Genomic DNA, 16,013 nt, shown 5'->3' on the forward strand with positions numbered 1-16,013 from the left:
CGGGCGTTTGCGGTATTCTAGGCATGTTGCGATTTAGGTCCCTCGGTATTCAAAGAATTAAGATATCCTCGAAAATTGGGAAGAAACGATTGTGTCCACCATAATTTGACGGAACAATGATGTCAATATACTGAATTCTTTTGTTAACCCTTTGCTTATGGTATACCACGTTGTACCATAACATGTGGTCCACATATTGTACTAGCCTTAAGCAAAAGGTTAAATAAATAAAATTTTGATCCTTAAAATGTACCAAAAAGAAATAAAATCACGAAGCACAAAGATAAAATCACGAAGAAAAAAGCACAAAATATGAGTAAATAAATAAACACTTAAAAAAATCTATAAATTTTTATTTAGTTCTAGTAATTTTTGCTATGTACATAGGACCGTAATTCAAAGGTAAAAATGGCACAACTAGCTGTCCATATCTACAAGTATCACTAAATTGGAACATTTTACGTAGAGGAAAGAAAGCTTCACTTAAATCATTAACAACAAAGTCTAGGGAAGTTTCCACTGATAGTTTGGATAAGGCCATGTGAACTACTCCATCATTCTGAATAGGTGAGAGGGAACATGTAGAATATATTAAAGAGCCATTGGGTTTTAGGGCTTGTAGTGCATGGCTAGAAAAAAAAAGTATGCATATATAACACTTATATATATGTAGAATATGTAAGATAATTATGTAAATATATGAATTGAATGTGGGAAATAATTATATTTTTTCAAACTAAATATTTACAAATTTGATACAAGAGTTTAGTGATACAAACAAATTTATTTACAAAGTTTGTAAAATGAATTTTTTTCTTCCAAATATTAAAAAAAAAAATTAGTTTTTCTTTATTTCAATCAGGCATTATTTTTTTTATATTTATGAATTAAAGTTTAGATGAACCGCATTGATATAACTTAATATTTGAAAACAATATTATAATTGAATTTCTTAGTGTTTCTAACAAAAATGTCTAATAATTATTATTATTACAAAATAATTATTGAATAAATGAAATCATAGCTATTTAAGCTCAACAACCTGACTCACCAGCTTCCATGCTTAGTATTGATGAAGCAATGGAGCTGTTAAAGGAAGATTTTTCTTCTAAAGATAACTAGGATAGATGGCCAATCTGGTTTCACTCATACTGTTAACCAATGGCTACAATCAAGGCTGGTCAAATTAACCTCCATCATAGCATTGCTGCCTTATGGCTAAAAGGTTGAATGATGGAGAACTAGATATTGCTCTTATACAAGAGCCTCGGAGCCGCAAGGGTAGAATAATGGGTCTCAATGTTAAAGGTTTTAGTATCTTTTATGATACCCGTTGCGACCTTCCCAGGACCTGCATTGTGGCTAGGTCTAATCTAAATGCCCTTAATCTTGTTAACTTTCTCAGGGATTTAGTTGCTGTAAAGCTAAAATTCTATGACAATAAGACAATCTCTGATTTTGTCATAGCTTCAGCCTATCTCCCATGTGAGGACATTACTAGGGCCCTAATTGCCCACTGTAGTTCAAGCTGTAGATTCATCTTCGGCTGTGATGCAAATGCTCACCACACAGTGTGGGGTAGCAGTAATTGTAACCAGCGGGGGGATGTACTTATGGAACATACCTTACTTTTTAATTCATATGTCCTTAATAAAGGCAATGAACCTACCTTCGTTACTTGTAACAGAAGGGAAGTCATTGACCTTACTTTATGTAACTCTAGTTCAGTAGATTACGTTACTGATTGGAAGGTATCTGGGGCAGTTACTGCTTCAGATCACCAACTAATTATTTTTTCTATTAAAGGCCTCTCAGGTCTGAAGGTCGTAAGGAGGAACTCCAGAACAGCTGATTGGGGTTCCTTTAGAGCAGCTCTGGAGTGGAAGATTGGGAGCTTCTCTGGTAAGTACAAGAATGTTAATGATGTGGAGTGGACTGTTGACCAAGTGCAACAGATCGATTCGTATCATATTTCTTGTCAGGTTATGTCTACTAGCTCCCCAAGGCTAGGCTGGTGGTCTTCTGAGCTTAGTAAATTACGTAAAAAATGTAGGAAGTTATTTAACAGAGCAAAGAAATCTGGAGAATGGAAGTCCTACAGAAACGCTCTAACTGCTTATAACAAGGCAATCAGAGCATCTAAACGTCGCTCATGGCAGACTTTCTGCGATGGCATTAACACTACTTCTGCCACCGCAAAGATTGCAAAATTTCTTACTAAAGACTTTAATTGCAGTTTAAATGCCATCCGTCTTACAAACGGAAGATACAGTGAATCAGGGGAAGAGGCTCTTGGAGAATTACTAGAAGCACACTTCCCTGGACCTCATCCTGTAGAGAATGAAAACCTACATATTAGTACCACAACTACTTGTAGTAGGAATGACTGGGAAGCTGCCAAAATGGTGGTCTCCTATGAGAAGGTTGTATGAGCCATAAAGTCTTTTAAGCCCTACAAGTCACCAGGCATGGATGACATCATACCAATGATGCTTATCCAGGGGGTGAATACACTGGCCCCTATTCTATGTAGGATTTTTCGATCCTGTATAGCATTTGGGTATATACCTCTCTCTTGGAGGAATACCAGGGTGATTTTCATACCAAAACCAGGTAAGGAGAATTACTTTGAGGCTAAATCATTCAGACCAATCAGCCTCACTTCTTGTCTGTTGAAAGCGATCGAAAAGCTAATTGACAGACACTTCAGAGACACTGTGCTCATAGAAAGGCCACTGTCCTCCACACAGCATGCCTATCAACCAGGCAAGTCTACAGACACCGCTCTGTATGAGCTCTCCTACCTGCTTGAGAAATCTATCACAGATAAGGGGCTCTCACGGTATTCATTGATATTGAAGGTGCGTTTGATAAAGTCCCTGTTGAAACTATCATCGATGCACTTAGGAACAGAGGCATAAACTCAATAATTACCAGATGGATAGCAAATTTGCTATCCTCTAGGTATGTTTGTTCCTCTCTATTGGGTGCAAGCATGAAAGTGCATGCAACTGCAGGATGCCCCCAGAGAGGGGTTCTGTCCCCTATCCTATGGTGTATGGTAATGGACTCCTTGTTAGTTCAGTTAACTACTCTTGGCATTCCCTGTATCGGGTACGCTGATGACGGACACCTAAGACGCCTCAGAAGACACCTAAACATTATGGAAATAGAATCCAATTCTCTTTGTCGGGGATGTCATCTAGAAGAAGAGACATCACGACACATACTCTGTGATTGTGAGGTCTATTCTGCTCAAAGATTTGGGCATTTAGGACAGCATATCGTCAATGCCTGGGAACTGCAAGATGTTCCTGTAAGGTGCTTGCTGAATTTTATTTCAGCCATAGGGCTTTCATGCTAATCATGATTTTAGGGTTTGGGTACAATAGACCTCTGGTCGATGTGCCCTGCTCGTCAGAGCTGCCCAACCTCTAAGTCTAAGCTCAACAACCTCATGACAGGTAAAAAGAAAGCCAAGTTGTCAGTTAGATATCAAATGATGAGCAAACTAATTTAGAATAGAAAATATAAAAAGAATACAATTATTTTGAACTCATCTAGGGAGAACAAGTCTTTGTTCATTATTTATATATACAAACTACATATTTAATAAAGTTTAAAGTACTTAGAAAAAATATTTCAGTATTCAGAAAAAAAAAACACACTCACAAAGCAAACTAAACATAGTTGAAATAGATTTGTTAAATAGCAAATTATTTTGCATACAGCTAATGAAAAGATATAATTTACAAATTTTACATTCTCATTTACATAACTTCTTTCCTATTTAAAAAAACTTAAGAATATATATAGTATTTAATTATAAATAAAAATTACTTTCTACTTAAACTATTAATAAAAAAAATCAAGTAATTAAAGCAATGAAAATCCCGTTAACAACAAGATATGAACACACATATTGCTAAAAGAATCAATATGAATGATTTTTGTCAAATAGGTGCAAACAATATTTTATTTTAAAATTCATTCACACTATTGTTCCAGATGCTGCACTCTTTTGTTCCTTTTTTGGATAAATAATTGCCACAAAACATCATCGAATTCTAAATCTTAAGCTGATTTCACTGATTTACATTCGTTTACAAACTTTGTTAGGCTTTTTTCCCCATTCAAATTGTACTACGATGTTATAAACACAGTAAAGCACCATTTACATATCTTTCAGGGGACTGGTGTAAATGGTGATATAATTGAAAAGATGTACAGCTGAATATTAAAAAATTAATAAAAATTGCTTGTAAAAAATAATTTTGATAATGTGATAGCATTGTTCACTTGGAATTTAATATTATTGATGTGGAAAATAATAAAGATTCACAATTTATAGGAATATCACTAAACATTGAGATTAGAGACGTGTGAACATAAAAAGGAAGTTCTTTTATAGAAAAAATGGAAAGTGTGTTAAGTTATCAGTACTGATATTACTAAGATTATGCCATGTCCTTTTAGCACACACTCTAGTGATTTGAATGACCCTTCACTATTCAAATTCCTACTCAATTTATGATTTTCATTCAGCTGGAGCTGAGGGTCAAAGATTTCTTTAAGGAACCTCACTTGAAGTTTCTTGAATCCAAACTAAATATAAAACAGAGAACAACATGTAACCAATAATTTATATGTTTTGGTCGTATAAATGAACTATTTTAACATTGCGTAGATAAAGAATGAACAAGGACACATGGGTGTCACCCCAGAAACATTTCAGAACTAAACTTGTTTCTTGACCAATTAACACAGTATAGTGCTATTTTGAAGAATTTTTCAGAGATTTATAGCTCATTTTCTATGACAATGTTCCATATATAATAGCAAAAATAGATGATTTTTCTAAAGAAAAAAAAAGCCTATTTTTTTTTATTTATTTTTTACAGCTAAAAAAAACCTTGTATATATTTTACACCAATTGCTAAAATACACTACTAATCTTTTCCTGGAGCTAGGCATATTTCCACTTATTTTACACTTGATCATCATTAATGTTTTGCCATAGATTTATAAATTTGTTATTTCAAAAAATAATCCTAATTTAACTTTGCAAACTATCTAAAAATGTTGGGGAAAAAATACAAACTCAAGCGGATTTAGTTTCAACAATATTTTGTTTAGATAAGTCGATCAATCCCATTCTTTTATTGTGGTGCGACCTCATTGTTTGATCATTTTGCAATAAGTATAAAAAACATTGTTTTTATATATAGTAATAATTTTTTTATTTATTTTAACAAAAAATAATTATTACATTTTTAAATAATAAGTTATATTTGTAATTGAAAACTTAATTTGGAAAACAAATTGAAAATAAATATTCATTGAAAGACGGAAAATCAAAAAGACGGACTATAATAAAATGAACGACAATTGAGAAATGCTGCTTTACTGTACTACTATATATTATATAGGGAAAAATCGATGTTCGTCACCAGCAATAATATAGCAATGAATATAGCAAATGGCGATAAAAAATGATCGCCATTCTTTTGTTGAAAATGCACCTCATGTGCATCTTAGTATTATAACTTTGTAATAAATATTAGCTATATATAGGAATATTCTTCACTTTAGAAATGAACTTTGAAAAGTTTATTAGATTTTTATAAATGTCTTACATTATTAATATCGGCAGTTTTTTACTCATTTAAAACTTTCAATTTTTAAGAAAAGGGTCACTGTTAAAAATGTTTCAACTGTTCAAGGGTCAGCAGTAAAATTTCTTAACTTTGTAATATTATATATTCCATGATTAGATTTTATATTTTATTAAACACATGGTTAATGATCAAACCAAACAACATTAGTAATAATAAAAAGGTGAATGATACGAGGATTTCTTAAACAAAACTAAAGCAAATAATTAAGAAGCAAACAAAGTATATATTAGTTGCTGACATAAAAAGATCAAATCTAGGTGGACATTCGTTTTAAAAGTCTCACATTTATTTTCATTATTGCAACATATTACTAAAATTGGAGAAAAAAAAATAACAATAAATAAGCGAGAGTATTGAAAATTGACTATGGTTTACAGAGGTGTTAGGATGAAAGGGATTAAGATAATCGAGGAAATTTAATTTAATTTTGTGTTATAAAATTTAAAGTCTAAGTTAACTTCTAGTCTAAGTTTGAAGTCAAGTTAACTTTTCTGCAATATGCAAATTTTTTTATTAAATTTTCTAAGCAACTTAAGAAAAAAACTTTATTAGATAAACAAAAAATAAGAAAAAAACATTACCAAGCACTTAATAAATGTACTTACAGTGGTGGCCGAAAGTGCGGACACTTTTTGAAAGTTTCATGTTTTTCAACTTTGTGTGCTTGTAGAATATATTAATTTTCACTTAAATACAAACGTTTATATATCAAATTGAAGGTAATTTAATGTAGAATTTAATAATAAATACAGTATTACAATATCTGTATTACAAAAAAAGTTATGCAACTAATAGTAAGATCTATCTTAGATTTGCATTTTTTTAAAGTGATACTTACACAATCAATACTTAGTAGGATAACCCTTATTTTTTAAGACAGCTTCACAGCGTCTTTTCATCGAGTGAACGAGTGTTTGGAGTTCATCTTTCGTAATCACATGGTGCCAAGAATCAATTATAGCTTCACTTAGTTGTCTTTTATTGGATGGACGTTTTTTTCGTACAAGAATTTTCAAACGTCGCCACAAATTTTCAATTGGATTGAGATCAGGGCTGTTTCCTGGCCATGGTAATATATCTATGCCTTTATTTTGAAACCATGCTTTGCATACTTTTGCTGTGTGGCATGGAGCTGAATCCTGCTGAAAAATAAATGGTGCGTTGTTGGAGAAGAGATCCCTGATGGAAGGTATCAATTTTGGTTTCAGGGCAGTTTCGATGTATTTTTTGGCATTCAGGATGCCATCAATCACTTGAATTCGGCCCACACCATCTGCAGACATACATGCCCAAATCATGACATTTGTTGGATTTTTTGTAGTTGCTTCAATGCAATCAGGATGAAGCGCTTCACCTACTCTACGTCTCACGTATTTTCTACCATCACTTCCAAAGAGCGATATTTTACTCTCATCACTCCAGATTACTTGCTTCCATTGATTTTCTGACCATTTAATGTGTTCTTTTGCCGACTTAACTCGTTTTTCGCGTTGCTTTTGATTTAAATATGGTTTTTTCCTTGGAATTCTAGCTTGTAGTCCAAATCCTGATAACCTTCTTCTTATTGTTCTTGAACTTACTGCAATACCAGCTGCATTCATTTCACATCTAATGGCATCTGATGACATTTTTCTATCTTGAAGGCATAGCCATTTAATTTTTCTATCGGTAGTAGCACTTGTGCATTTTTTTCGGCCTGATTTGGCATCCTGAATGCCAAAAAATACATCGAAACTGTCCTGAAACCAAAATTGATACCTTCCATCAGGGATCTCTTCCCCAACAACGAACCATTTATTTTTCAGCAGGATTCAGCTCCATGCCACACAGCAAAAGTATGCAAAGCATGCTTTCAAAATAAAGGCATAGATATATTACCATGGCCAGGAAACAGCCCTGATCTCAATCCAATTGAAAATTTGTGGCGACGTTTGAAAATTCTTGTACGAAAAAAACGTCCATCCAATAAAAGACAACTAAGTGAAGCTATAATTGATTCTTGGCACCATGTGATTACGAAAGATGAACTCCAAACACTCGTTCACTCGATGAAAAGACGCTGTGAAGCTGTCTTAAAAAATAAGGGTTATCCTACTAAGTATTGATTGTGTAAGTATCACTTTAAAAAAATGCAAATCTAAGATAGATCTTACTATTAATTGCATAACTTTTTTTGTAATACAGATATTGTAATACTGTATTTATTATTAAATTCTACATTAAATTACCTTCAATTTGATATATAAACGTTTGTATTTAAGTGAAAATTAATATATTCTACAAGCACACAAAGTTGAAAAACATGAAACTTTCAAAAAGTGTCCACACTTTTGGCCACCACTGTAAATATTTAAGACTGTTAGAAGTAAAATCACAAAACAGTCATTCTGCAGACTCTTTTTCTTATAGTCAATTAGATAATTATAATATAAGTATATAATATATACGTTAATTGCTTCTACTTCAGAATTATTCTGTTAAAAGTATAAAATAATCTATATGCATTTATCTCAATTTTCTGAGTTTATAAAAGAAAAACATAGCTGAAAACATAGATAGAAAAAAATCCAGTAGATTTTACAAAATATAAATGTCATGATAATTGTTGCATAATGTACTAAATATTTTACACATAGGGAATTTTAGGAATTTTCATAGTCATCAAAAAAGAAAAACTGTAACATTTTCCAGTTATGATTGGCATTAAATATGCTTGAAATGTTTAGTATTATATTTACTCATAATTTTGATAATAATGGGCATTTAAGTCGAAAAAAATAATTAAGATTTCTTAAGTAATTTAAAAAGGGTGTTCTGAATAAAAATAAACTAGCTTCATTATATATTAGTAATACTTATTTAAATATTTAAGCAAGCAATAATCCGTGCAAAGATTCTATTTCAATAGGAATTTTAGGAAAATGACTCAATTATTGGGAATTTTCTAAAATGTACAAAAAAAACAAGAGAATTTTTATTAAAACAGTAGACCATGAGAAACTAGCAAAATCAAGCCAACTCTACTGGCATATAGAAAAACATGAACTTTAACCTGAAGAGTTAATATTCACGATCCCAAAAATTTCCATTAATTGAGGTTCCCCTTTTGAATATTCAATACATCATTGCATGCATATGAGTATATTCTGTTTGTTAGTTGCATTTAATGCACAGTATTTAAAAATTGTACACAGTATTTAAAAGTTGCACATACACAGTAGCACAGTATTTAAAAATTTTATTCAGCGAATATAAATAAAAGAGTGTGAGCTTCTTACTAGAGCATTGAAGTTTGAGTTTTTGGCACCTGCATTCTCTCAGTGTATCTTTTTTGATGAAACATATTGTTAGTGTCCTTATTCACAGAAAGCCTATCATTTGTGCATGGGACATCAAGTAATATCTAAAAATAAGTCATCAAACAATCTTTTTAACAAGTTCAAATGCTGAAATATAATGATAAACTTATGTAAAAATAAAATTAATTTCAATTATCGACGTTGACAAAAAATACAAAATAAAAGTGAATTCAACAAAGGAAAACTACCATATATAACCCCTTCCGGTAAAATGACGAGTATAGCTTGTCGTGTGATTAAAGTTACATTTGAATATGATAATAAATCTAGTTTAAAATTTCCAGTATATTAAATCTGGTAGCATTTTTTAATTTTTTTTTTTCAAATATCAATTAACTGCATTTTTCATGCACAATTTTCTGTTCTTAAATTCAATCTCCTGATTGAATTTAAAAACAGGTGTAATGGTAATGGTAACAGGTGTAATGGTAAACAGGTGTAATGTATTTGGTGTAATGGTAAATTAGAATAGTGAATAACAACTAAAAATGAAATTAAATAATATTTATGGCAGGTATCTTGAGTGAGAAGAAGAAATAAAAATTCTACAATTTCAAGATAATAGGATATAAAAATAAATTCAAATATTTTTCTTATTATATAAGCAGACACAGTAACTTAATATTTAAACTTTATCTCTGCTGAAATTAAATAATACAGAAAACAACACAAATATAAGTAAAAGGGTAGACAGTATTTGTGGTGCACTATAAACAAGCTACTTGAAGTAAACTCTAGAAATGCCTGTTTCCGCATAGTAGACAAGAATGCTATGCTTCAGCAAAATACAGTTAATGCTTGATGTAAAGATGGATGTTATAACGTGATTTTGCAATATCTTGAGAGCAAAAAAATATTGTAAATATTCACTCATGGACAAAGACTTTTCTTAATAAAACGCTTTATTTAATTAAACCTATGTAAATAACCAAATATGTATTGATAACAAAATTTTTTTTTGTGTGTGTTTGTTCTGTACAGTGCAATAAACATCTTTTTATTACAAATGTAAATTCAAGTACATATACTGCAAAAGAACAATACGAAATAATACATATTAGATGAAAAAATATAGGCAGACATTTTTGATAAATAACATAGGTGAAGATAACTGCAAACACCATATGTTTTAGTTAAGAGGAGTAACAATTTACAAAGAGTAAATAAAGACTTCAAACAAGAGAAGTATTACTGATACATTTATTGTACCATTTGACAAGAATTACAAAGCCTCCTTTCAACTTGGAATGCAATGTGGAACTCCATGCTAATTTCCATGTTACAGTGCAATAGACACCTTTTGGTTTATCAATGTAAAGTAAATCTTTTTGTCCATAGATCAAGACAACCTGGAGGTTGTGTTTTGTCATTTAAAGAGAATTTAAGATTTTTTTCAATTTAATGTGAAGTAAGATAAATGATTCGAATAATTTCTTTGAAACTTTTAATTAATCAAATTACTTAATTTTGTCAGCAATACTGGACTCAAGTAAGACCGACCATTAAAATAACATTGAGTATATAGGATAGTAAATACGATTTTGTGTATTTGTCATTATAATGTAAGATACCTGAAATGGTGGTTCTACTAGAGAACATTAACTATATCATGAATTCTTTTCACAAGAATTAAACTGGCGTTGGAAGCAGAAAATTACCGCAATATGCACTGCCATAAAAACGGTATAAGACAAAAGCTACATTTTGAAATGTCCTGATAAAAACTATAAAAAATAAAGATATTTGGATCTATGCAAATTGCTCGATTCTTTCCACATAAAAATTTTGATTTGTTTCTGAAAAACAGCAACTTTAGAAACGTTCAATTTTGATGAAAATTAGCATCTTTTTCTAACAATATGTCCTTGGATTTAGCTGATCTATGCACTTAAACAAGGATTATTTAAGGAGAAAATAAAATACTTTCAAAATCGCTGTAATTGTGAAAAAAGCTGTATTCAATTTTTTCCCATTTAGCACAGTTTCAGGGATGATTGTGTGCCCTACTCAAAAATCCTGAAAATTTCTTGAGTTAAATCATTAATGACACATTTTAGAAAAATTAATGTCTCTATAAATTGAAATCACTGATATTTTCAAAACATGAAATTCTAAATAAATTATATGCAGTATAATTTAAATGGATATTTATGTATAAGTTTACTTTTATCTCTAATCACATTTATTATTCTACCAGAGAAAATATTTACAAATGAAAGAGATGCCAAGTACAAATTCTAGTTTGAATGTTTTTGAATAAAATATACCAGAATTTTTATACATAAATGTGATCAATGATTTCTGGAAACTTCCGGATCGCGATTAGCGAAACATCCATTTAGCAAACCACAAACACAAACATCCATTAGCAAAACACAAATTTTGTATGAATGCTTTTTGGAAATAAAATTTTCTCTTTCTTCACATTTTTACCCTTCAATTGAGGATTTAGCAATTTTGAATGCACCTGACCTTCTCAATTAATCGAAAATTAAAATGTACTAAAAAAAAAACATTTATTATTTTCTTCTTCACAGAGATATTAAATAAGAAGGATCATTAGAATTCATACTAAATATTTACTAATTCTAATGATGAATAAATACGAATTCTAATGATGTTTGCATTCAATTCAAGCATAAAAAGGAAAATAATAATTTTTTATCTTTTTGGAAATGAAAACTTTCATTTTTGATAAAATGTCGAAAGGCAAATGTATCAAATGTATTAATTTTCGAGTTAAAAGACTATAAGTTTTTAAAATTAAAAAATATTTAAATTTTCAGAAAAATTATTGTCAACTAAGGTCTTGTATAATCTTGATAAACAATTTTTATAATCTCGAGAGAAAAAAGAAGAGTGAAGTAATCAACTAAATCATTTTTTGTCAAGCATTAAATCATAACTTATAAATTGACACACACTATTAAAATAATTCATATTACTTTGTTAATTAATCATAATAAATCATTGTTACGTATTTTATTTTACCTTGACAAAAGCATCAGCATCTCCAGTCGCACATATTAATGTTGGAAGTTTTCTTTTTTAAGTCATTAATAATTATCAAATTATTATTTAGCTATGAATTAAATAAGAAGTTGACAATAAAAATTTATTAGAAATTCTATTAGTTTTTGCACTCCAGATGCAAACATGAAAATAATAATTGTTTTGCTTATTTCGAAGTGAAATTTTTAATTTTTGGCAAATGCATACTTATTAATGCTTAAATTATCGAGGTGAATTTTAAAGATAAAAAGAAGATATTTTAAAGAAACTTGCTCTGTAAAAACAAAAAAAGTGGCGTCAATTGACTGCTAAAATGTCACATATTACTTATAATTTAATAACTGCTAAATATAAAATACTTTATTTATAATACTTTATTAATAATTATTCATAATATTGCTTTAACTCCTATTAGCTAATTTTTTACAGTTACCTTGTCAAAAGCATCAAAGCATCTCCAGTCACAAACGTCAAGATTTGAAACTAAGATTTTTTTGCTCCACTCTGATGTCCCGGGAAGATAAGAATTCAAAACTGTTTTCAACTTATTCACCCGAGAGAGGCTAGCATCATTGCAAACAAGCTGACCTATAACAATGTAATCAATATTAAACTGAAAGTTGCTATTATTATCACACAACAATTGAAAGTAAAAATTTCTTCATTTATTAGTTAAACCAAACAGTAATAAAACTTTAAAAATGATCACAAATTTTGCAAAAAAATAACTTTGAGGCCTACTAAACTATGAAAATATACAAGTAAATATAATGACAAATAGGCATATATATATATATATATATATATATATATATATATATATGTATATATATATATATATATATATATATATATATATATATATATATATATATATATATATATATATATATATATATATATATATATATATATATATATATATATATATATATATATATATATATATATATATATATATATATATATATATATATATATATATATATATATATATATATATATATATATATATATATATATATATATATATATATATATATATATATATATATATATATATATATATATATATATATATATATATATATATATATATATATATATATATATATATATATATATATATATATATATATATATATATATATATATATATATATATATATATATATATATATATATATATATATATATATATATATATATATATATATATATATATATATATATATATATATATATATATATATATATATATATATATATATATATATATATATATATATATATATATATATATATATATATATATATATATATATATATATATATATATATATATATATATATATATATATATATATATATATATATATATATATATATATATATATATATATATATATATATATATATATATATATATATATATATATATATATATATATATATATATATATATATATATATATATATATATATATATATATATATATATATATATATATATATATATATATATATATATATATATATATATATATATATATATATATATATATATATATATATATATATATATATATATATATATATATATATATATATATATATATATATATATATATATATATATATATATATATATATATATATATATATATATATATATATATATATATATATATATATATATATATATATATATATATATATATATATATATATATATATATATATATATATATATATATATATATATATATATATATATATATATATATATATATATATATATATATATATATATATATATATATATATATATATATATATANTTGAATTTTTTTATATTTCGCGTTTATTTACGCATTGAATTTTCACGCTTTAAAATGCAGAATATTAGTGAAGCAATATTTGATAATTTATTTTGCTAATATGTTTCTCATTTAGCTAATGTTTTGATTTTTTCACCATGTACAATCTAAATAGCTAATACACTTTTTTAAAAGCTAATAAGAACATTGATAGAATTCTTCTACATAAGTACAATACTATGTCTTTGATGATAAAATACTATGTCTTTGATGATAATATACTATGTCTTTGCACTAGAACATCGTGTTCATTGGCGAGCGAGCGCAGCGAGCCATGGTTCACGGCGTGAACCACATAGGATTGCGTAGCAATTCTTGGGGGTTGGCAAGCGTTAGCGATCAGGGGGCGGAGCCTCCTAGTTTCAATAATTTTTCTTCTTCTGTTTGAAAAAATTTTTATATTTTTTCCATGTTTTCTCTATATTTTTAACTTTATCTATATAAATATATATTCCATTCCCCCCCCTGGTAATAACACACATTTATACAGTAATAATATTATTAATTATAATAATAACATACCTCTGTAATTGGTAAGACACAAGTTACTGAAGATTTAAAAAATACTATTTTTATAAAGAAAATAACTATGATATTCACATAGTTGTCAAAACAGTATGAAAGCTCAAAAACAAGTGATTAAAGTTAATAAAGTTTTTTTTTTACACTAATTCTCCTTGCTGTACGTTCACATGGAGAGAACCAGGTACCCTCCAATGTCCGCGAAATCGAGCATTATGGCGGTTTAATTTGCCACAGGAAAGGATTATTTCAAGTATGAAATCAAACTGTAATAGGGGACCAATTAACTCATTCTCTGGTTTATTCTGCTGCTTCATACCTTCCAACTCCAACGAGTGTTTAATACAATTGTTGACTGTTTTGTATCAATGTATGTACAGATCAATTTTCATTAAAGCCCAGTAGTCCTAGAGATAAGTCAAATTCCCTTAATTTCTTACACCAGTGTAAAGTTTTTTTTAGCTTAAACATACCTTTGCCTAAACTTTAATAGTCGACTATTTTAAGTCTTTAAAAGAAAATCCTATTTAACTTGTAATAAAGCTTGCTTTATGCAAGCTAAATAGGACAATCCTCCTATGTTATATATAAAAAGCAATAATTAAAGTTTTGAAACTAAGTTTCACATTTAAATAACATTCAAATTAATTTTCTACTGCTTTTCATTCTTCAAGTTATATATACATTTGTTGGTTTAATTTCTTTGAAATTTGAGATAAAATTAACCTTCTAATTATAAAACATAACAGAAAGTTAATTAAATATCCTTTAACTCTTTGCAATTTATAATACAGCAATTATAATATTGTTTAAATTCAGTGAAATTAGGAGAAAAAACTCTCAACCCATGTAAAGTAGAAGATAATACTACAATTATAATAATTAACATTAATTAAAAAATTTTTGTAATTATATCAAATTTAAATAAAATATTTGTGATTATTATAAATGCCCCGAGTCCTAAAACTTCGCTGGGTCAAAGTACCCAGCAAAAAATGAAATCTTTTATCCAATTAGTTCTGGATACAATTTTTGGAGTGGGGTGGTTGTGGTAAACCCAGCGAGAGGTAAAACTAGCCAGGTCCGGATACTGGTTAATAACATTATATAACTGAGACTAGGTACCTAAATTCGTTTTCGGGGTGGGGGAAATAACTGGATAGTAAAAATCTGGCTAAGTAGGCTGGTTAGAGGAAGTTTCTGGATGTTCATTATATCCATTAGTAATTATGATAAATTTAAATTGCAATATTTTGCAATTATAGCAGGGTTGGCTTTTTGCTGGCAGAAACTGGTTTTTGCCATGCCAGTGGCAGAAACTGGTTTTAACCGGTAAAAACTGGCAGAAACTAAAAAAGCACCTACATTAGTTCCAGTAATTGCTTAATGACATTTTGTTTAAGTAAACTGAAAAATGTAACTCCATGCAAGTGTAGCAAACTTTTTAATTCATTTTTTGTAAATATATACTATTTTGTTTATATAAAATATAAAGAGTGCAGTATATCAAATTGAGAAAAGAAATTGTTTAGGTTCAGAAACTCCATCAAAACTTGTATTTT

General features: G+C 28.2%; 1 protein-coding gene across 3 annotated transcripts in view; it reads right to left on the reverse strand.

Moving 5' to 3' along the window:
- Positions 1-337: 337 nt before the first annotated feature.
- The window catches only part of LOC107454882 (5-methylcytosine rRNA methyltransferase l(2)10685), a 199,268-nt gene continuing 183,592 nt past the window's right edge, over positions 338-16,013 (reverse strand). For all 3 annotated transcript variants that reach the window (XM_043051734.2, XM_071184172.1, XM_016072222.3), the window contains 3 exons: positions 12,483-12,637; positions 8,957-9,081; positions 338-629 (listed from right to left, as the gene is read on the reverse strand). In XM_043051734.2, coding sequence (XP_042907668.1) covers positions 353-629; positions 8,957-9,081; positions 12,483-12,637 — 557 coding nt within the window. In that variant the 3' untranslated portion in view covers positions 338-352. The remainder of the gene's footprint in view (positions 630-8,956; positions 9,082-12,482; positions 12,638-16,013) is intronic.

Source organism: Parasteatoda tepidariorum, chromosome 8, assembly GCF_043381705.1.
Source record: "Parasteatoda tepidariorum isolate YZ-2023 chromosome 8, CAS_Ptep_4.0, whole genome shotgun sequence".
In the NCBI taxonomy this organism is placed as follows: Eukaryota; Metazoa; Arthropoda; class Arachnida; order Araneae; family Theridiidae; genus Parasteatoda; species Parasteatoda tepidariorum.